The 22,547-nt window shown below is 37.6% G+C and overlaps 1 protein-coding gene across 1 annotated transcript in view; it reads left to right on the forward strand.

Moving 5' to 3' along the window:
• The first annotated feature begins 1,540 nt into the window (after positions 1 to 1,540).
• The window catches only part of DSG3 (desmoglein 3), a 30,091-nt gene continuing 9,084 nt past the window's right edge, over positions 1,541 to 22,547 (forward strand). Inside the window, exons 1-12 of the mRNA XM_045850127.1 lie at positions 1,541 to 1,764; positions 10,418 to 10,453; positions 10,965 to 11,096; positions 11,428 to 11,583; positions 12,027 to 12,171; positions 12,787 to 12,953; positions 13,813 to 13,941; positions 14,234 to 14,419; positions 16,886 to 17,157; positions 18,387 to 18,526; positions 19,603 to 19,830; positions 21,561 to 21,812. Coding sequence (XP_045706083.1) covers positions 1,717 to 1,764; positions 10,418 to 10,453; positions 10,965 to 11,096; positions 11,428 to 11,583; positions 12,027 to 12,171; positions 12,787 to 12,953; positions 13,813 to 13,941; positions 14,234 to 14,419; positions 16,886 to 17,157; positions 18,387 to 18,526; positions 19,603 to 19,830; positions 21,561 to 21,812 — 1,891 coding nt within the window. The 5' untranslated portion in view covers positions 1,541 to 1,716. The remainder of the gene's footprint in view (positions 1,765 to 10,417; positions 10,454 to 10,964; positions 11,097 to 11,427; positions 11,584 to 12,026; positions 12,172 to 12,786; positions 12,954 to 13,812; positions 13,942 to 14,233; positions 14,420 to 16,885; positions 17,158 to 18,386; positions 18,527 to 19,602; positions 19,831 to 21,560; positions 21,813 to 22,547) is intronic.

Below are 22,547 nucleotides of genomic sequence, written 5' to 3' on the forward strand. Positions count from 1 at the left end.
AAGGATTCAGTAGTTGTTCACTTTCTGATTTTAATAAAAACCTGCATAAAATATGCACCTGGAAATTTAGAAGGACATCTAAAAAAAATAAACCTGATCTTCAGAAATTTTCTTTCCAAGTGAAAGCAGATTTAAAATATTTACTAATTATTTCTCTATTGGAGTCAATGCCCACCAGAATTGTCACAGATACTACTATTAAGGTGTATGGTGGCAACCGTGGGTCAGCAAATATTTTCCAAATGTAAATAAATAAAGCAAACATTTTCTGGAAGTTAGTAAATAATTTTGGCTTTGTGACCATACAGTCTCTGTCCAACTGCTCAGCTCTGCTCAGCTTCCCCTTGTACCACAAAAGCAACCATTCACAGTATCATACATAAACAAATGGGCACATCTGTGTTTCAATTAAACTTTATTTACAAAAACCATATTACAAAAACAAGATTTTTCTGGAGACAAATGATGGTGATGTTTGTACAACAATATGAATGCACTTAATGCCACTCAGCTGGACACTTCAAAGTACATGAAATAGTAAATTTTGTTATGTACATTTGACCACAATTAAAAACATGCCAACTGTTCCCCCTAGATTTTTGCCTACAGTGTTCTTTTCCAGCTCATAGACAACAAAATCTTTTCTGCCTAAAATATTCTGTGATTAAATGGTTTCCCTGAAACTAAAAAGCTTCCAAAACCCAGTGCATAAATACTTATAAAGATAAAATTGCTCTTCCATTAAACCTTTCTTTAAATATTCTGGAATATTTAAAAGTGCTTCTAATTCTAGTGTGATAAGCAAACTCAGTGTGAAAAGCAAACTGGAATGGATGGTGCTAGTAGTTTTTCCCTATCCCCTAACTCAGGCTGGAGCCCAAACGTTTAGAAGAACGCAGGTGTGGAGCAGTGGGCAGGTGGTCTTCTTTGGGGGAAATGTCTTAAGTAATTAAAAGTGCACAAAGATAACCTCCTTTACTAGGCGACCTACCTTTTTAAAAAACATAAATTAAATGAAATACAACAGAAAAGATGTCATGTGATTATTATCAGAGATTTGATTTTGCAATGCATTATTTATATAGTTCAAATACCAAAGGCACCAACAATGTAACTCTTTACTCCAATTGTATTTCTAATTGTTTTTGTTTAAAACCTACATTAATAGTTGCTTGATGTGGTGTTTTTTCTTCAAATTTGTAGTTATTTTCAATAAAATGTATTATGACTTAATACCTACCTCTTGCTTCACTTTAGATCTACCCACATACAGACAGGCCAGAAGTAATGCTCTTCCACCAGTTAGGTTTTGGGGGATTTTTGTGTTTTGTTCTGCTTTTCAGTTTTAATTGAAACCCTGAGAAGAAGCCAAGTGGATTCTTTTTCAGTGTAGTCAGGGCTAGCTTGTGCACAGCCACACCGTGATTAGTTTATTATTCATCTGGTACCTTCCCATTAAACATGGTCTTTAGCCTGTGAACTCCTTCAGCTTCCAACAAAGGATTTCATTGCTTTAGGAATTGAGGTGTGTCTAAATTTTTACCTGGAAGCAAAAGTGATTCAAGCGTTGCTGGTGAGACCAATCCTTGGGTTAGGGTGGGGAGGAACCGCATAACAGGCCATCTGTAGGCTCGTGAAGACGGCAGAGACTGTGCAGAGGGGTGGAAGGACTGAGGCAGCAGCTCCCAGGGATTTGCTCAGCGGGAGACAGAGACAATGACTTCGCTGCTTTTCAGAACCACAGGGGCTCTGGCCATTTTAATGGTAAGTCCTACTTTTTCTTCTAGTAATCACAAGCTTTCCCTGTTTCTTTCCTGAGAGAGAGCATCATATTTGATTGCTGAATCCTTCTTGTAAGTCTAAAAGAGTGCAGTGGAAATAAACATTTTAAAATGCAATTGTAAAGATTACCAATCTCTTCCTTTCGTTTTTTTTAATGTATTTTACATACAAAAATAAACCAGAGAAAAATTAATTTGAAAGTCGCTATTTAGCATTTCCTTAGTTACTGAATCAAATAGCCCTGACCTTAGATCTATTTTTCACAATACCTTCACGTTCTTCAAAGTAAGTTTTTATTCATCTTTTTAATATACAAGCCAAAACACATAAAAGAAAACCAGGTCTTTTTTCCAAGGTTACGTATCTGTTAAGCATATGGCTAAGAATTATACATGCCTCGTCTTGATACCTGGCATGTTTTTAAAATAGTCAAGTACTGTTGAATTAAAATCAAAGCAATGTTTGACTCTAGAGAAGTTGAGAGGGTTATTAAGAAAAGGGCTTATGTTTAGTCATTATGTGCAAAACATATCCAGCCTTTGGGGGGGAAATACATACAACATTTTATAAGGTATTTTTCTGAGGAAGTGATACCCATTGGGTAGAACTCTTTTTATCTAAAAGAGAAAGTGGAATCCAGAAAGCAAAGCACAGTCTGGATGTTACAAACTAGTTTGTTCTTTAATGGTGTCATTTCAGTGAAGGAAAAAGAGTCACAACATTACCAGTTACATGAAGATATCAAAGTACTGAAAAATACCATGAGTGAAAATTTTTTTAAATTTCTAATACTGACTCCCTACTTTAGCAATAATAAATTAGGTTAGCCGAGACATCAGTTTCCCTCACCTCTCAATTAAATTGAGATATTTGGACTTCAAAAAGTTACAGGCAGATAGATCTCAAGAAAGAACTTTCTAAAATTTAAATGTGTCTAAAATTAGAATCAGCTTCCTTGTGAGCCAGAGAAATTCCCAGACATCCCCCTCATGATGATATTCAAACAGAAAATTAGTGTTATATTTTCTGTTGGAGTCTGTTTCTATTCTGACAATATAACTATAGTTGACCCTCGAACAACATGGTAATAGGTTAGGGGGACATTGATCCCCACACAGTCAAAAACCCATGTATAGCTTTTTTTAAAAAATTTTATTTAGTTATTTTTAGAGAGTGGAACGGAAGGAGAAAGAGAGGGAGAAAAACATCCTTGTGTAGTTGCCTCTTGTGCACCCCCTGCTGGGGACCTGGCCCACAACCCAGGCATGTGCCCTGACTGGGAATCAAACCGGCGACCCTTTGGTTTTCAGGACAGTGCCCAATCCACTGAACCACACTAGCCAGAGTCCCATTTATAACTTTTGACTCCCCCCAAACTTAACTACTCATAGCCTTACTAATAACATAAACAGTCAATTAGCACATACTTTGTATGTAATATACTATCAACTGTATTTTTACAATAAAGTTAAAGAAAAGAAAATATTATTAAGAAATCATAAAGAAGAGAAAATACATTTACAGTGTTTACTGAAAAGAATTTCCATGTTGTTCAAGGGTCAACTGTAATTGTTTTGATTCTCTGATGTATTTATTTGACCCAAAAGAATTGTAACAGAAATGTGACAGTTGTATGACTTCCCATGTTTTCAGATGGTCATTCCCGGACCAAACCACAGGTCACTTAATAACCTACACATCCAAGCGAATGACCAATTTGGGAAGCTAGGAGATAAGAGGCAGTGGGTATCAGAATAGTATCATCATAACAACATAAAATTGGACCCCCACAAGCTTAGGGGAGCTTTTTCTCTGCTTTGAGGTATATCATTCTAATTATCCCTCTGGTTCTAGAGTGACTGTGAGATCCTCATACTGAAGGCTGTTTCATTCATGTTTGTACCCCCAGTGTCTACTATAATGTCTACCTTACAGTAACACTCAATCGTTGGCAGAATGGATAAATGAGTAATTGAATAATGCCTCTCTAAACGATAACTCCTTTCCCTCGAGAAAATTTTACATGCAAACATGTACATAAGCTATTTTAACACACAATATAACTTTACACAGAATTGTCAAACTGAGTGGTCTGGACCTGCTCTGTACAAAATGGCAGCCACTAGCTATGTGTGGTTATTAATCACTTGAAATGAGATTGGTTTGAATTGAGATGTGCTGTTAAATGTAAAATACGCATCATATTTTGAGGACTTTGTATGAAAAAAAAGAATGGAAAATATGTTATTAATAATTTTTACATTACTGACATTGAAATGACAGTATTTTGTGTCTATTAGATGAGATGTATGTTAAAATTAATTTTACCTTTTTAAATCTTTTTAATATAACTATTAGAAACTATATATGTGATTCTCATTATATTTCCATTAGACGATGCTGGTCTACTTTAACGCTGTTAGTGGAAGGTAGTATCAGTCAGGAATGATGTAAACAGACAAGGCTCCAGGGACTAAGTAAGATTTGATAAGTATAGATGGGCCAACAGGAGGCATCTTCCCTTGTCAAACCAACAGGAGCAAAGGTAGATGCGACTATGACATTTGCTAGGGGAAATGGACACACTGGTTTGGCTGCAATGAGAGTTAGCACTGAGGAATCTGGACATGAGTTAGAACAGCAGATGAAGGTCATACTGAAAGTGCATTCTGTGAAGGCTGATGGAATCCTTTCAGAAGTGGAGATCCACCCAGAGTTTCGAAATAGTGTGGTGATGGGAAAAAATCAATGTTTTTAAAAGCATTGTCTAGTGAGAATGCACATCTTTTGTTGTGGAAGGGTGGAGTCTGAAAGTTGGAAGACGTGTTCGGAGGGTTTGAACTAATCCCACCATCTTATGACCACACAAGGGTTGGCCAGAGAGGTGAGATATAATAACAAAGTCACAGGCTTCTGTCTACACCTGTACTGCTGACTCACTCCAGACCTTATTTCTGCAACTGTCAGATGAGAATAATCATAACCCCCTAGACAGGGGGTTGAAGTGGCAGCAGTGAGAATAAAACAGTGCACAAAAATGTGCTTTGAAAAATATAGTGCCTGCTAAGACTCTAATAGTTATCATTTGTAATATTTTAGTAATTAAGATGATTCTTGATAACATCTTAATATTTTGCCTTACTATTTTTATCAGTTTCTTGTGCTAGTTTGATCTATTTTGCGCAATATGAAATATACATTTGGGGGAAAGGATTTGTGATTGAAAAATGCTTATCTTCAGAGATTTAACCTTTTGAAAACAATGTTTGTCTTCAAAGGACACATTGTTCAGTGTTCATAGTCCACAAAATATGGAACACAATTTGTCACACAGCACTCCTGTTACCATCTGGACAATAAGCTTTTTCAGTTTATGTTTCTGTATTATATAAAATGTGCTCATTACGAAACTAATGGACATGTCTGGGATCCAAATATCTCCAAAGCACAATTTTTTAAAGTCAGTAGTAGGGCTGGGAAAAAAGGGGGAGAAGTAGTTTAAATATCAAATTTTCGCAGAATGTGCTCTAAATACAGCGAAACTATCTTCAACCACCATCTTCTATGGAAGACACAAAAAGAAAACTTTTAGGAAAAAAAATGTAGGCTAAATGGCCCAAATTTTTAACAGAAGGAAAATCTTTGCAGTGTCTTTCCTTTTCTTGATGGCTGAAACAATCTGGTCTCTAATGCCAGTAAATGTAAGAAGATCAATCTCCTCCTGATCCTCTCTCAAAGCTAAGTAAGAGCCAGAACCGGAATAACCTTGCCAAGCAATACTGGCCAATCCTGCCGAACTTGAGCAGAAGTCAGAAAAGATGTAATTACTTCTACCAGGAACCACCCCCCACTTACCTAAGATCTGAAACTGATTTTCATTTGTAACTGGAACACTCAGTACCCACTAGGCTTCTCATAAACCTCTAGCCTTTGGTTCATCTTTCCAGTTAAGAGTCAATCTGATTGCCCAAGGTGAGGGCTTGCTTTGGGAAGTTCATCACAAGAAAAGTACAGAGGCAATTTGTCAGTATCTATAAGAATACTCTGAATAATTGAGTCTGTCTAATGTGCACATTTTTCTTGCACTGCAACTATGCAGTTGGCCAGGCCATACACTGCCGGAGAGGCAGTCACATAAATGACAATGTGAACAGTTCTTCCTGGGGTTGTGCAAGGAACAAACCACACAATTGTAGAGAGGAGAACTGGTTCTTATCTCTTCCGGTGTTCCAGAAAGGGAAAGTTCTTTTGTGCCTTGATGCAAATGGTAATAAGAGATCACTTCACACCGAAGTGGCTCTTTTATATCTTTTTTTAAAGTTTGGTGACAGAGGTGATTAACATTTATTAAGCACATACTGTGGGCTAGGACTCATCTATGAGCTTCACACCTATTAATTCATGAATCCTCCCAAAAAACTGCAAAGTAAATAGAACTATTATCCCTATTTTAGAGATGAAGAACCTGAAAGATTAAGTAATGTTTCCAGGTTACACAGATGGTCCATCGTGAGACTGGGATGTAATTCAGGGATTCAGGCTCCAGTGTCCAATTGCGTATTACTATACTTCACTGAAACTTATACCGAATTTAAAATAAGCATTTGAGAATATCCACAAGTATCTGTTTTCACTAGCATCTTTATCAGAACACAAGGTTTAACTTTCTTTTTTTAAGATTTTATTTATTTATTTTTAGAGAGGGAAGGGAGGGGGAAAGAGAGAGAGAGAGAAACATCAATGTGTGGTTGCTGGGGGCTGTGGCCAGCAACCCAGGCATGTGCCCTGACTGGGAATCGAACCTGTGATGCTTTGGTTCACAGCCCGCACTCAGTCCACTGAGCTACGCCAGCCAGGCTCTAACTTTCTAAATTAATTGAGTGCACTCTGAAATTCAGTTAGTGAAATTGAATTTTTCTAAATTAAATAAGAATTTCCAAGGAAATAAACATATCATTTTTTCTTCCAGTAAAAAATTTGCTTTGATGAATACAAAGTTTATTAGGGTTTTGAGGAGGGGGTTAAATTTTCATTTTAAGAAGGATAGATGGATAATTAGATATTATCAAAGAAATCATTCATTTCTTCTGAACTGTACCTATGTAATTTATTAATCAAAGATGTATTGAATGACCTCTATGACCTGACACATGAATAATCACTCCATCTAACCAATTGCCAAAAAAATGCTATCACCAGCCTATACAGATTGCATAACTTATTTTCCAAAAAAAAATTAAATACAAAATCATGCTTAAAAATTGGAATGATTTCTTTGAATTACCTAATTCATTCTTCAAATCTCCCAGAGAGAAGTGGGTGAGGTCCTCTCTTATACCCATCTCAGTAATGAGAAGAGATGCTGTGCCCGAGGCCAGCAGGGACCAGCTCCGTGAATCCAATGCATAGTCCAACAGTCTACCCCTCCCCACACTGAAGCTTGAACTCCAAACAAAATTAAAGCCAAACTAAGTAGCTGTTGTTATTATAAGTGCATTTTAAAAATATAGTCACCCATATCCTTAGAAATTATTTATTGTGTATCTACCATATTCAGTACAAACCTTTATGGTATAACTATATACTTTTTAACTAGCAAATAGGGCATATGGATAGCAAATAAGTTTATTTGGTATTATTTCGTTAATGTAATAATCTGATTTGATTTTAATAAAATATTTCTGATTCTCAACTACACCAAGGAATTTATGCCATTCAATACTTTAAAAGCCATATAATCAAAAATATTAAAATAACCAGGAAACAAGAGGAAGAAAGAAACGTATAGGAATTCTCAAGATGAAAAGTGCTTTTGCCACATTGGTATTTCCAATCCAGGCCACCACGAGACAACGTAGTTGATGTATAGAGTCAGGGAACTACTGAAATAGTTATTAAATGTTGAAAATGCTTATATTAACAAACTAACTATAATAATTAAGTAGCCACAGATAAGTATTGACTGAAATAATTAAGTTTTAAAAAACACTATTCTAAACAATGTAAGCCTACAGTTATATTTCTTAATGTCTAAAGAACATCTCGCCCTGGCTGGCGTAGCTCAGTGGATTGAGCGTGGGCTGGGAACCAAAGTGTCCCAGGTTCGATTCCCAGCCAGGGTATATTCCTGGGTTGCAGGCCAGAACCCCCAGCAACCGCACATTGATGTTTCTCTCTCTCTCTCTCTATCTCCCTCCCTTCCCTCTCTAAAAATAAAAATAAATAAAATCTTTAAAAAAATAAAAAAATAAAGAGCATCTCAAAATTTAGAAGTTTTTTTAAAGATTTTATTTACTTAATTTTGGAAAAAGGGGAAAGGAGGGAAACATCAATGTGTGGCTGCCTCTCACGTGGCCCCCACCAGGGACCCAGCCTGAAACCCAAGCATGTGCCCTGACTGGAAACTGAACCAGCAGCCACTTTGGTTCACAGCCCACACTCAATCCACTCAGCTATACCAGCAAGAGCTAGAAGTGTTTCTTATTAACTACCCCATATTCCTAGAAGAGCAAAAATAACCACATTTTCACAATACTTTCTAAAATTAGGGAATATTCTTGATTTTAAAATAGAGAATGAGAAAAAGTTTCAGACTAAATAACTTCTCTAGGAACTCGCAGTCTCTGCAAAGGTTGAACAAACAAGAAACAACCGTCTGCAATGTTCATCCTCCATAATTTCAGGCTTGTCCTTCCTATGCCTCCCAGGGAAACAGACATTGTACCGCAGTGTCTGTGAGAAGAACCACTCTCTGTGGGGCTAGTACCAACATGATTCATATTTTCTGAATGACTCTTCCCAGTTTTCTGAAAAAGAAGCATGTCTGGTCAACGATCCCTTCCCTGAGAAAGGAGTAGTGCAATTACTACATTGCTCTGGTCTTCTCGCCCACAAAACTCATGATAGTGAATGTTTAATAAAGATCATCAAAGCTATAAAATCATTTTGAGACCTGTTATAACAATCTGTAATGGTTCTTATTCATGACAATTTGAATATGCATCTTTGGAAATAAAGTTTTCAATGAAATTTTTAGGATGGAAAAGTCCTGGTATCCTATGTCTGATATAATTACTCCTTTGGTTCAGACTGGGACTTACCTCTTTATTATAATTTTCCAAAATAAACAATGTAATTAATCTATATTGTTTTAGGAGTAACCCTAGCCTTTGCCAGGAAAAAAATCTTAATTGACTATTATAAAACTTTCTGTCTACCACAAGTATTTTATTTGTTCATTTATGCCCTCTTTGGTTAGAATCCAATGCAGTAGGGAGTCTGGTTGCCAAGGTTCAAATCCTGGCTCTACTAGGTTCGTCAGCTGGGGCAAAGGATTCATTCACTTTGTCCATAAAACAGGGATTATAACAAAAGACCCTCCTTCCAAAGGCCGCTCTAAGTATTGAATGAGATAAGAAATATAAAGCTCAGATGACACAGAACCATAATAAACACTAGCTACTGTTATTACTGTCATTTTTTTTCTGATTTATTTTTCACAGTCTTTTGCCTAGCAGATTTTCTTCAGATCAGGTGATCAGTGGATCAGCAAATAATTGTGACACATCTGCTGAGGGACAGATACAGAAAGGGTTGCAAAAAAAATAATAATATAGAAGCACTTATCTGGAAAGTTTACAGTTCTCTTGGTTTAGCAGCATAATGCACATAAAACAGTAAAAAACAGTAAATTATGGCAAGCCCTATGGGCCAAATTGCATGGTTCAGAGTATGTGTTGCACACACTTAGGAAAAGAGACATCAGTAAGGACAGTTTCATGGATGTTGTTGGAACCTAAAGAACTGACCTTAAAGGATGAGTGACATGGAAGTGGGGGAAGGGGGATGAGGAATGCATTCTAGGCAGAAAACAAGATGGAATGTGGCAAGGATGAAAATCCCGTGTGCTCTTGAGAAAGTAAAGACCCTAGCCTGCCTATCCTCACATTTTGTTCTCACTTAATTTTTTCAGATGAGTAAGCAAATTAAGCTCAATATTTAAACTAAACAGAGCAGTGATGAGCAGATCTGTGTCCCACTGCACAGTACTTGGGACTGAAATAGCATACTCTCACCTTTAATGTTCCATTCTCTAAACCACGCTAGTTCCACTCCATATGACCACTCTTGAACAACTAAAAAAAAAAAAAAAAGCTGTACCCTGCAGCTAAGTACTACAGGATTGCCTTTGTACAAGTCAGTTTGGTAGGTCATGGCTTTTAATAATCGTCTACAGAACTTGCTGGAGTTTATCACAGTGATGATTGCCATTGTTTGCCAAAGCAATAATTTCCATATCTCCTGGGAAGTATTTATAGAACAGCCAGGCTTGAAATGTCTGGTTTGCTGCAACAGGCTGTTAGGAATAGATTTTCAAAATCCAATATATTCTTCTGTATATCTTTAAAATTCTGTCATCAGACTAAAGAACTGGAAGAACCTTGTTTATATTGAGAGCATTTTCTTTTTACTCTGAGGATTTTTCCCTTTGAATATTGTTTTTCCAAATCTACTTTTTTCCCAAATAGAAACTATAATATGAACAGCAGAATGTGAATATCAGTATTATTACCTTATATAGTTAATGCTTATTACAAATATCCACATTAATTTGACTTTATTTAAATGTCTGCAGGTGGTTGTATTGGTTCATGGAGAATTGAGAATAAAGGTAAAGTATGAAAAGTTTTTTTGTAATTAAAATAATAGTTTTGTTTAAAAATTAAAACTGTGCTCAGGAAAATAAATATTAAATGTTTTAAATTAATAACTTAATTGTGGAAATAAATTAAAATTCTAACAACTAACCCAATAATATTTAAATACCAGCAGTGATAAATGTTATTAATGTAGTTTACCTCGTGCATTGTTTCTTCATATCTTAAGTCAACAAGCTTTAATTAAAAAGGCCCTATGTGCCCAGTATAATTAGATACTCTGAAATATATAAAGAAAATATGAAATATGATTAAATGCTATGTTAAAAATCAAATAGTTTTGTAATTGCTTTAGTTATTTAATGTTTCTTCTTTGACAAAGTATGAGGTAGATCAACTTAGACACCTAAAAGTCTTAGATGTCTTGGAACATAGGGGCTCCTTAACGTATGTGTCTATAATCAATTCGCAAAGCAAAAATGTCCAACAATGTACACAGTAAAATGGAATCCCTTTTTACATAAGACAAAAGGGCAACATGAAGAAAACGGAACAGCAATACAACAGGCCAAAAGGAGATATAAACGTGAATGGGTGAAATTTGCAAGACCCTGCAGAGAAGAAGAAGACAACTCAAAAAGAAACCCAATTGCCACAGTAAGTCTTATGAGCAGGGGCAGTGTGAGTTTTTAGAATAAATATATTAGACATAAATTAAAATAATATGGCAATTCCAATTAGCAAAATGCAGACTGGAGAATCTACAGAACAAATAACCTTATATCTACAACCAAAAAAAGCTCAATAATAATAATAAAGATAGAAAGATGAAGGAACTATAGTCCTAGAGTAATACAAAATAATTAAAAGACACATGGACCAATTTCAAATGACCAGATGACTGAAGACTATAGAGGTGGAGGAAAAGAGGGGAAGGAAAAGGCCTGGGTGATGATCACCTCAACATTTTGGGTATTTTTGGCTGCAGATTACTTCAGATTTCCAAGCACATCAAACCATATTCTATCGAATTTCTGGAAAAGGAATTGATCAGCCCCCTTTGGGAATCTTTGTTGTTAACCGAAATACTGGAGAAATTAACATAACATCCATAGTTGATCGTGAGAAAACCCCAAGCTTCAACGTAAGTAATGCTTTCAACACTGGCACCCTTTCCCCCCTCATGCACCATGGTTTTCAAAGATCATACTCTCGTAGTGGTTAATTTAGAGGAGAGATCAGTACATACATCAGTTTACCAACTAAAAACAAAAAGAGTCTCTTGACAAAGAGCCTCCACTTACGGTCATGCCCCTGAAGGAATACACCAGGAGGTATGTGAGTGAGCGCCAAACTCAAGCACACAGCGTGCCAAGAGCTTTGCCCTGCCTTGAGTCAGTATCAGCCTGGAGGAAGGGGCAACTAGCCCAGTGGATCTGCCCAGAGCGCGTACTTTTCCCTCCTCTGTCTACTCTTTGGGGAAATAGTTTTCTCTTTTGCATAAAGGTTCTATACATGCCATGAAAGGCCCAAAGTATAAAAATTAAGTTTGCTGAGTGGCAATTAACACTTTCCCTTTTTTTCTAGATCATATGTCATGCTCTAACTGCCCAAGGAAAAGAAGTAGAGAAACCACTTATATTAACAGTCAAAATTCTAGATATCAACGACAACCCTCCAGTGTTTTCACAAAGTATATTCATGGGTGAAATTGAAGAAAATAGCCCTGCAAGTAAGTCCTTTTACAGAACCTAGGACTACAGATTACTTTTGTTTTTCATATACAGGTATCACTACAGTACATCATTTTTATAAGCTAATGTGTTCTTAGTTTCATCAGCTTTCCAGAAAAACACATCAAGATAACCTGAATCTTCTTTCTAATGTTTGCAGTAAATTATTCACTGCCATTGCCTTTATAGGTGTGGTTCTGTTATGAGTTCAAAGTATTTTATTCTATACATACAAGTACCATGGGTATCCAGCAGTCACAAAGCTAAAGTCTTAGGTAGTCTGGATTCATCAGCAGGGCCTTTTCAGATTATAAGGGTCAGAGACACACTCCCATTATTTGAATAATTTGAGGAAAAGGGAGAATCACAAGGTCATCCAACAAGGGAAGAAACAAACACAGGAAATACTTTCAACACCAGCAAAGCCAAGGCTTAAGGAGAACTAGAGGATTTTAATGGAAGGTAATGCAGTTGTACCTGATGGAAACAGACAGTAAGCGAAATGTAATATTTGTCGAGCTTACATAAGATCTTAAAACACAAAGATTAATTTGAAACTGTGTTGGATATTTAATGGAAACATAATATTCTTTAATGAACTTCTGTATTCTTAGACTCACTGGTGATGATACTAAATGCCACAGATGCGGATGAGCCAAACAATTTGAACTCTATAATTGCCTTCAAAATCGTCTCTCAAGAACCTGCAGGCAATCCCATGTTCCTCCTCAGCAGACACTCTGGGGAAGTCCGAACTTTGACCAATTCTCTTGATCGAGAGGTAAAGCTAGGCTCTTGGGAGCATTTAACAGTAAAGGATGTTATTTAAGAAAGCCAAAAAAGGTGCCTCTGTTTTATTTGAGAATAAAAGGAGAAAGAAAGAGTTGTCCCCAGTATTCAAGTGGGCAATCTAGGGAGATTGTTTGCATTCTAAGGTGATTCCAGCGGGGTGGTTTGTGTACCGAGCACCTGCATAATCAATTGTACCCTCAATACACAAGCATCAGTATACCAGTGGGCGTTAAAGTGGGAGAGTAACAGAAGGTAATGGCATGCGTGGACAAAGACCAGCTGGGACTAATTCCTCATATGATGGGGAGGAAAGGAGATTTCATAACGGAAGGGAGACATTTCCATCTGGAAAAAAGACATCTCTGATGTCACAGTTGTTCTTCTGACTTCTTTTCATTTTACCCCCCACACCCAGAACACAAAGAATCTCCTTCCTCTCTCTTCCCTGTCATCCTACTGCCACATCTCCATCACCGTACTCTCCCCCCATCATACTCCATGTTACTTTTCATAAAAATGATTCTCTGAATAGACCAACAGGAAAACTCTGTAAGTGAACTTCTCTCAGACAAGCATTCCACCATCATCGTCACCCATTTTTGTTCTAAGTGTACTTTCTTTCCCTAAGAATCTCACAAGATAAAACCTGTTCTATCCCCTTAGAAACTTCTACCCAACCATCCAGAGCCCCACACACCTCCTCTATGGTGAAGAGTAAACAGTGCACGAAATCCAGTAAACCATGAACTTGAATATTTCCCTCTCCTTACTCATGGGAAACAAGTAGTTGTCATTCATACTCTTGGCACTGGAGATTAATTATTTTTCTTTCTTTATTCCAAATTTAGCAAGTTAGCAGCTATCGTCTAATTGTGAGTGGTGCAGACCGAGATGGAGAAGGACTGTCAAGTCAGTGTGAAAGTAGCATCAAAGTGAAAGATGTCAATGATAATTTCCCGATGTTCAGAGAATTTCAGGTACACCCTTTACTACTTCAGGAATAATTATATATTTTTATTATCTACTTTTCCACCCTAATTCAGCATGTGCCTGCTTGTTGGCTTCTATATAAATTTCCTCACTTTTCTTAAAAAAAAAGTCTTTGTGAAATAAAAATTTAGTAACTGGTAAGGAAGCAATACAAAATGTGAGAATGTTATAATTAATACCATTCAGAATAAATATAATTCTTTTTGATAAAACCTGATGTTTTATCAGGTTGGGGTATTTTTGACATGGCATCTTAAGTTCCGCTTCTCTCCTTTTCAGTATACAGCACGTATTGAGGAAAACACTTTAAGTTCTGAGTTGCTTCGATTTCAAGTAATAGATTTGGATGAAGAGTTCACAGATAATTGGCTTGCGGTGTATTTTTTCACCTCTGGAAATGAAGGGAATTGGTTTGAAATAGAAACTGATCCCAGAACAAACGAAGGCATCCTGAAGGTGGTTAAGGTAAAGTCTGATTTCCCTTCAGTGGCAAAAATATTCTCTATTAGCCAAAACTATTATTTCTATAAGTAAACCTTATGCACTTTTTAAAAATAGCATTTTTAAAGATCACATAAAAGTAGATCAAATTTTTAAAAACACACACATAGCTCCGTTATTTAAAGGCAGCTTTTTTAACAAGTTGATTCTTTTCCTTCTAAGCTCATTCTGTCTTCAGTTAACACAAACACACTAACATACATATATTTATAGGTATGCCTGATTTAAGCACAAGAAAGTAAAATAGGTTTATTGACCATCTCATTTCCTCTTTACATTTGAAGTTAGGAACTGATATAAATACTTAGAATTGTGACCTTTGAACATGTCAACATATTTTAAATGGATTAGCTACAGTCATCAAGAGAGCAAAGAGGCAAGTTTTTCTAGAAAATGGGAATGGATAACTAAACCTACAAGACAGAAAATGAGTCATTGAGTAAAGTTCCCATTTAACATGCTTGGCTACAGTAAACACCCCACATTCACACTCACACACATACACACACCACGAACTGGAATAGACAAGGATATTTCTGCCTGGATATTGTATAGGCTAGAAAAAATAACCACTACATGGGCAATTCGCTGGCACAGGATCTTGGACTATGTGGAAGCTTCTTTCTTTAATTTCTGGAGTCCAGCAGAGTAAGAGAACTGAAATATTCCCTTAACAAGGAGATTGCTGGAATACCGGATTCCCAGAAGTCATGGAAGAGTAGGCTACAGCCAACTTCAGTTGCAAGAATTTTGTCACAAATTCCTAGGAGTGCCTGCGAGTGAGATATTCCCTGTCTCCTACGTTCTTTGTCATCCAGTTTCCTAAACTACAAACCTGGGCTTTATCCTTACATTGTGGCATTTCCTCACAACTTACAGCCAGTCATCAAATTCTGCCCTAGAACCTGCCCACAAAATATGGCCCTGTCTCCCTTCTTCTGGCCTGTGCCATAGCGTGGCCTTGCCTTCTCCCCCCATGTGACTGCGATCCCCCCCATAGATGTCTCCACCTCCCTGTTGCTACCTCCCTTTGTTCTGCTACCAAACCAGTCCATTACCACGTTTTTCTTAAAACCAATTGGAACCAGTCACTCTCCCCTTTAAAGCTTTTTCTCCTTCTCCACTGGCTATAAAAATAGCCCTCAAGTCTCACTGCTCATTTGAACCACCCACTTTTCCTAGCCAGTGGGACCATAAGAACAGCTGGTTTCCTTGGTCTGTGGGAAGCCCCTGTGGAGATTCTTAAAGGCTCCTTAGGAGACTATAATATGCATCCAGGGTTAAAGACCACATGCTCACCTTTAAGATGAGGTTCACCTCCTCGTGTGAGGCTTCTCATCATTGGCAGCCAGCCCACGGACTCCCCACCACTTTCTGTACCTCTGGCGTTGGCAGGTGCTCTCACCTACCTCTGCCTGAATAACTTCTCCTCACCCCTCAACACTCAGCTCACATGAAAACCTCTCAGAAAACTTTCCTAACTCTCTCAAGGACAAATATTCACTTGCTTTCACACACAGACTCTATAAGCCCTGTTGTCACTTACCTCTTGTGTTATAACGATCTATTTACACACATTTCTCCTCCTCTCCACTAGGAAATGCTTGAGCCCATAGAGCCAGTTATTGCAAAGTTCTTTTCAGTAATACACAAATGTAACCAAATGATCATTTCCCTTAACTCATCAACCTCAGAAAATTTACTAGTGAATAGAAAAACCTATCCTCGGGTTCCTCAGGCCTTGGTTTGGGCCATCTCCATCAGAGGGTCGAACAAATAGTTTTCATGCAAGACCATCTGCAAACAGTTCTACAAAAAGCCAATGGACCACCCACTCACTGCTTTGCAGAAGCCTCTGTGTCAACAAAGTTTATGCAGATAGTTTGTGTTGGCCGTCTAGGAACTTTTAAGACATTATTATACATGAACCCAATGACTACTCTGTGAATGGCCAGAGCTGCTATTTATAGGAATGTATTATGGGCCTTAATGTGTTCAGTCTTACAATCATCTGATGAGGTAAGGGATTTTTTTTCAGACGTGGAAAGTTGAGGATCAAAAACATTAAGTATTTTGCCCTGAGTCACACAGATTGTAAGTAGAAGAACCAGGGTTCAAACCATGCAGCCATAACAAATCTGGGGTTCTTTCCACTGCACCACACAGCCTGCATAAACTATGATGATGTTTTGCTAGTCTAACAAGATGTACCCTGCTTTGTAGCATTAGCAAACTGAAGTTTCATGAGTTAAGAATTCTAAAGATTTCTCTATCCCAACATTACAATGATTTCTGAAACAATTTTGCTATTTCTGTGTCTACTTATAAAAGCATTCATTCATAGCACATAAGGTAGAGTTTTCTTGTCCTCTTCTGGGTTTGCCAGACCATATTTCTGTGACACTTCTTCTAATTTTATTCTTACCCTAGCCCCTAGATTATGAACAACTACAAAATGCACGATTTAGTATTGCTGTTAAAAACAAAGCTGAATTTCACCGATCGATAATCTCTCAATACCGAGTCAAGTCAACTGAAGTCACAGTTCAAGTGATAAATGTGCAAGAAGGGATTGCATTCCGTCCTGCTTCCAAGACGTTTATTGTCCCGAAAGGCATAAGTAGCAGAAGGTTGATCAATTATGTTCTGGGATCATACCAAGCCATTGATGAGGACACTGGCAAAGCTGCCTCGAATGTCAGGTAAAATTATTTTAATAACATTTTACTATTCCTTGATGAAGTTGTAATCTATAAATTATTACAAAATAACACCCAAAGTATTATATGGCAAGAATACAAAGATATACAAAGTGGCCAACTCAAGGAACTGGATGACTGGAGAAGAGATATATAGCTAAATCATTAGGTGATATTATACTATAAGCAAAGATTGCATTAAGTATAAACTAAAGTGTAAAGTGTAAACTAAAAGAAAAATGCTGTAAACTGTCTAGAGAGGTCAGGGGAAAGTTTTGCAAAACTTTCAATTGAGTCTTAAAGGTAGAGGTTCCTTAGAAGATTATGATACAATAAGATAGAATAGTCTACACAAAGACATGCGAAGGAGGACCCCCAGGAAACCAAAAAAATGGTATTTATAAAAAATCAGGTACTTATTCTTTCATGTTTAAACTTCAGTCACCTTCAAAGTACTCTCCATTTGCTGCAATATAACTATCAAGACGTTTTTTCCACTGCTCAAAACAGTTTTGAACTCGTTGATTTTGATGCCCTTTAGTGCTTCTGCCATTTTTGTTTCACCTCTTCCACATCAGTAAAACGTTTCCCTTTGAGGACTTTTTTCATCTGGGGAAACAAACAAAAAAAAGTCACTCAGGGCAAGATCAGGTGAATAGGGAGGGTAGAGTGTGGGGATCATGCTATTTTTGGTCAAAAACTTCTGAACACTCAGCGCAGTGTAGGCACGTGAGCTGGTAAATCACCCACCAAGAAATGGGCAATAGCATAGAAAGTCTTCAAAAGAAATTCACTGAAACAGAAGGCAGCCTCTCACAACAATGCCAGCTGGTACACTGCTACAAATGGGCTCCTAGAACACTCACCCAGAGGGGGAAGCCTGTATTATAAGGGGCCTGCCCTCCACAAGATAATTCTGGTTTTTCAGGGGTGCCCCGTTGTCTATGCCTGAAATCTAAGACCACCATGCAGAAGTAGTTACTGTAGTGTAAAGAGCAAGGACACAGTTGTTATACAGAGCATAAATTTGAAAAACCAGGCTAGTACACACTTAAGGATTATAAAATAATATTTGTGCATGCTAATATGTTAATTTTCTGCTACTCTTTATAAAAGCATATTTCAATGTCTTATATTCAATGGAATACATTAAATATAAAATGAGTCATTTTCATTAAATAGATGACATTCTATATTTGATAGAAAACTATTACTTTTTTATTATAAAACAGATATCTCATGGGACGTAATGATGGTGGTTTGCTAATTATTGATTCAAAAACAGCTCAAATCAAATTTGTCAAAAACCTTGATCGGGATTCTGCCTTCATTGTTAACAAAACAATCATAGCTGAGATTCTGGCCATCGATGGTAAGAAAAACTATTTTTCAATCATATTTAAAGAAATGTTACCCCAATTGCATTTATTTATGAATAGATGATTATGATTATTTAATAAATCACCTTTATCACTAGATAAAAGATGTTAGGGCTGTGGGTCTCAAGTCTGAGGCAGCCAAATCTAGAACACTGGGCACTCCACCATCTCAGTGGAGTTTGTGGTACCAGTGAATTCTGTGTCCTATCCATGGACGGTTTGTCACAAGTGGGACAGGAATCTACAGACCCGCCGGAATTTCTGGGTTTGGGAAGGAGGGGTAAATACTGGTACTGAAAGCCTATCAAGGAAGCTCCACCCAAACTGAGGTGCCTTTGTGAGTTACTTATAAAATGAGTTGTTTATAGAGACCTCATGTGCTCATATTATTAAACAATAAAATCTCCTGGGATGTTTTAAGAATACTATTCATTAAGTGTACGTGTTTCTCCACGTATAATATTAATTTGTGCTCAAGGCAATAAGCACACCTAAAAATAAAAGAATAAACACCAAAAGTCATATCATCTGGGAAAACAGCAAAAAAGTATAAAGGGAAAATACAGAAAATGATTCAATCCCACCACTGAGAGATTTACTTTTATTGTTTTTGATTGTCAATGTATTTAAATTTTTCTTCAATAAGCTTTTATATCTTGGACAACAAAAATAAATCATTTCTTATTCCAAACACCTTGACTCAAAGTTTAGAAGAAAAATCTTTCACACAGTGCTGGGATCATGAAGTGGGACACATTGAAGAAAACCATTATTTTTATGTCGATTTCATTTGTAGTCAGTGCATTCATCACTTTACAGGCCTTCGTCCCAAGCACATTAAATTAATAGCCAAGGCTATGAATTAGAGATGCCAGCCAAGATGAAGAATTTAAATTTACTTTTTACAAGACATGGAAATTGTAGGACACTTTCACTTGTGAGAATAACAAATATAATCTCTCCTGAGAAGACACACTAACTTGGCTATGTGAAAGAGAAATTTAAACGATTAACTTTTTGGACAACTTGTTTCGTCTAACTTTTTAACCATAAAATGTCATTCATGCAGAAAACACAGGTAAAACATCGACAGGCACCGTCCATGTGAAAGTACCTGGTTTTAATGAAAATTGTCCAACAATTGTCCTCGAAAGGGAAACAATTTGCAGCTCATCACCTTCCGTGACTGTCTCAACTCGAGTACAGGACAGGAGTAAATATTCTGGCCCCTACACATTTTCACTGGCGGATCAGTCTCTGAAATTGCCAGTTGTGTGGAGCATCACAACTCTTAATGGTGAGTAATAAAGTCACATCCATAAATGAAAGTTGCTGCTTCTTTGTAGTTTCAGAAGGATAAGGGCTCATGTGGGAGCAAGTTCTTTCCAAGAGCAATTGAAAAAATTCTCTGCAATGAAGATGTGCTCAGAGCCTCATGAATTCCTTCTCTTTTCACAAGAGGAAAGAAATGATATGATATAATGTTAGCATGATTTAATATGTTCTGGTTTTCACATGGACTCCAAATTGTTTTTATTTTTTATGTGTTATTTCTATCTCCAGAGCACACCAAAATAACGTTAAAGTCAGGCATCTATTTTTATTGTAGAGCTCTTTAGATTTCTAAATACATAAACTTTTCTTACTGGGCAGGCTGTGAACAGACAGAAAACACGTGAAGTGTCGGCCTGTTCAAAGCTCACAGGAAATGCTCCTTAGCGTGTCCCTAGTCAGGAATCTTTAGCACAAATGGGGAGCAGAACTCTGTCAACCCATCAGGCAGTGGGGAAGAGCTAATCCATCCTCCCTTTTCTCTTAGCCTTTATCATGCTAATTTCACATTTCCCGTCTTTTCCAGGAGTCTCACAGAAACAGCCATTAGACTTAATAAGACTCTCCTCCCTTTCTAAATTTTATGGTGACCATCAGGCCACCTCAAATCCCTTGTAAATGAACTCATTTTTTTCTAACTCTTCTCTGAACCAGTCTTGCTCGCTTTTATAAATGTGCTCTGTGGTATCCTAGCCACAGGTATCAGTCACTGCTAGTGCCACCAAAGGGATCTTGTTCTCCATGGCCTTCTTTCCTGGGGCCTTACCGATCCTGGTGTAAGGTTTTAGCTCCAAATTATGCGTGTAACATTTAGCTCCAGGTTTTACTAGACACATAGCCAATGAAAAGGCTGCAAAAGAAATATCAGAGAGAGACAGGACCCTGCACTAGACACACCTGCTCAGGCGAGGCTGAGCCAGGCAACTGTGGTGGGACCAGCTGGATCAGGCGTAATGGCAAAGGGCTTGGTGGAGTCCAGACTGATTCAACACTAGGCTGTACACCCGAAACTAATACAAATTAATATGAAATGTAAGCTAACTATCCAAATAAAACTAATTCAAGCAACACAGCCCTGCAGCCACCAAGAGCTGTTGCTCCAGCCCACTCAGAAAGCAATGGAGAACAGAGAGCAATCAATGCTCGTGAGTCAGAGAGACCACAGGCCTGCACCTCTGGGAATCCAGTATGACCAGCGTCAGGCTCATGGGATCAGGACTGACAGGAGCAGTAGAGGTAGCATCAGCCAAAGAAGAAATTCAGTTTTACTAAGCCAGGCACAAAAATATGGAGTTAGACACAGGGGATACTTTCAGAGGGCCACACAAGAGCCAAGGGTTTGGTACAGACGTACAGAAGAGTAGATAAGTCCCGGGAAAGAAACGTCTAGGATTTAAATGATGTCTAACCCCCTCCACCCCCCACCTCCCCGCTTTGTGGGGAAATTCAAGGTAGGACTGAGTCTTCACGGGAGAGAGTAATGGGCCCATCTGGGACAAGGAAGAAATACAGCCCGATTTACCCAACTAAATCCCTTAAAGCCCTCACAGCTGCTCAAATCTCACTCTACTATTAGCTTCACTGTTTGTGACAGTGATGTCTATGGCAACTCTGGTTCTGTTAACAAAAATAAGTAGTTTTAAGAGCAAAAGGCACCTTATCCTACTGTTGATTTGTACAATTGTTTCTCTACAGCTACCTCTGCACTCCTAAGGGCCCAGCAGCAGGTACCCCCTGGAGTGCACAGAGTCTCCCTCATCATTTCAGACAGAGAAGACAGGCAGTGTGAGACTCCAGAGAGTCTGACTCTGGAGGTCTGTCAGTGCAACAACAGAGACGTCTGTACAGCCCCAGTGCCTGGGCCCAGGTATGAAGATGAGGAGTCGTCTTGGAAGCTGGGGCCTGCTGCCATTGGCCTGATATTCCTTGGTCTTTTAATGTTGCTGTGTGAGTATTCCAAAGCTTCATTCTTTTTTTTCACGGGGTGTCAGCATCTGCAGAGGCCTTCACAGTACATGGGTGATGTACTCTGCAAGCAGAAGGAAGGTCCCCTGGTTGTTTTATAGGCAAAGCTAGGGAGAAATGGGATTTTCAGGAAGGACCTTCAATGTTAAAAGTTAACGTGTCACTTGCCAACAATCTATATTCATGCACAGCGAAGCAGGTCATATATGATAGTCATAACCTATAGTCATAAGTGTTAGGCATTAGTATAAGAAATAAGCAAGTCATAAATGTTAGACATTTAGAAAACAGCACAAGAGAATCAATCAAGAGGGAAAAAAGAAAGCATGAACACTCTCTACACACTCCAGTAACATTCATGGTCAAAATAATGACTTTATCCATAAGCGAGACACCTTCTAAAATGTCTTCGCCATATTCAAGTTTCATGAGTTTCTAAAGTAAAAAGAGAATTTTGGACAAATAAATTTAGGAAAAATATATGGGTTATCATAGGCTTTGAACTTCATGATATATATTAATTTATCATAGGCTCTAAGACATTATTGTTTAATTCAACATTTCCTCAAAATAGCTTACCACCTGAATACATACCTCCTTTAAAGTTTCTATACATAATATGATTTATTTTATTGGACACATTTGGGAAAACTACACACATATATTATTTTTTTAAAGATTTTATTTTTATTTTTAGAGAGGGAAGGGAGGGAGATA

This window comes from Phyllostomus hastatus, unplaced genomic scaffold (assembly GCF_019186645.2).
Source record: "Phyllostomus hastatus isolate PE091 unplaced genomic scaffold, TTU_PhHast_1.1 phas_contig_80, whole genome shotgun sequence".
Taxonomy (NCBI): domain Eukaryota; kingdom Metazoa; phylum Chordata; class Mammalia; order Chiroptera; family Phyllostomidae; genus Phyllostomus; species Phyllostomus hastatus.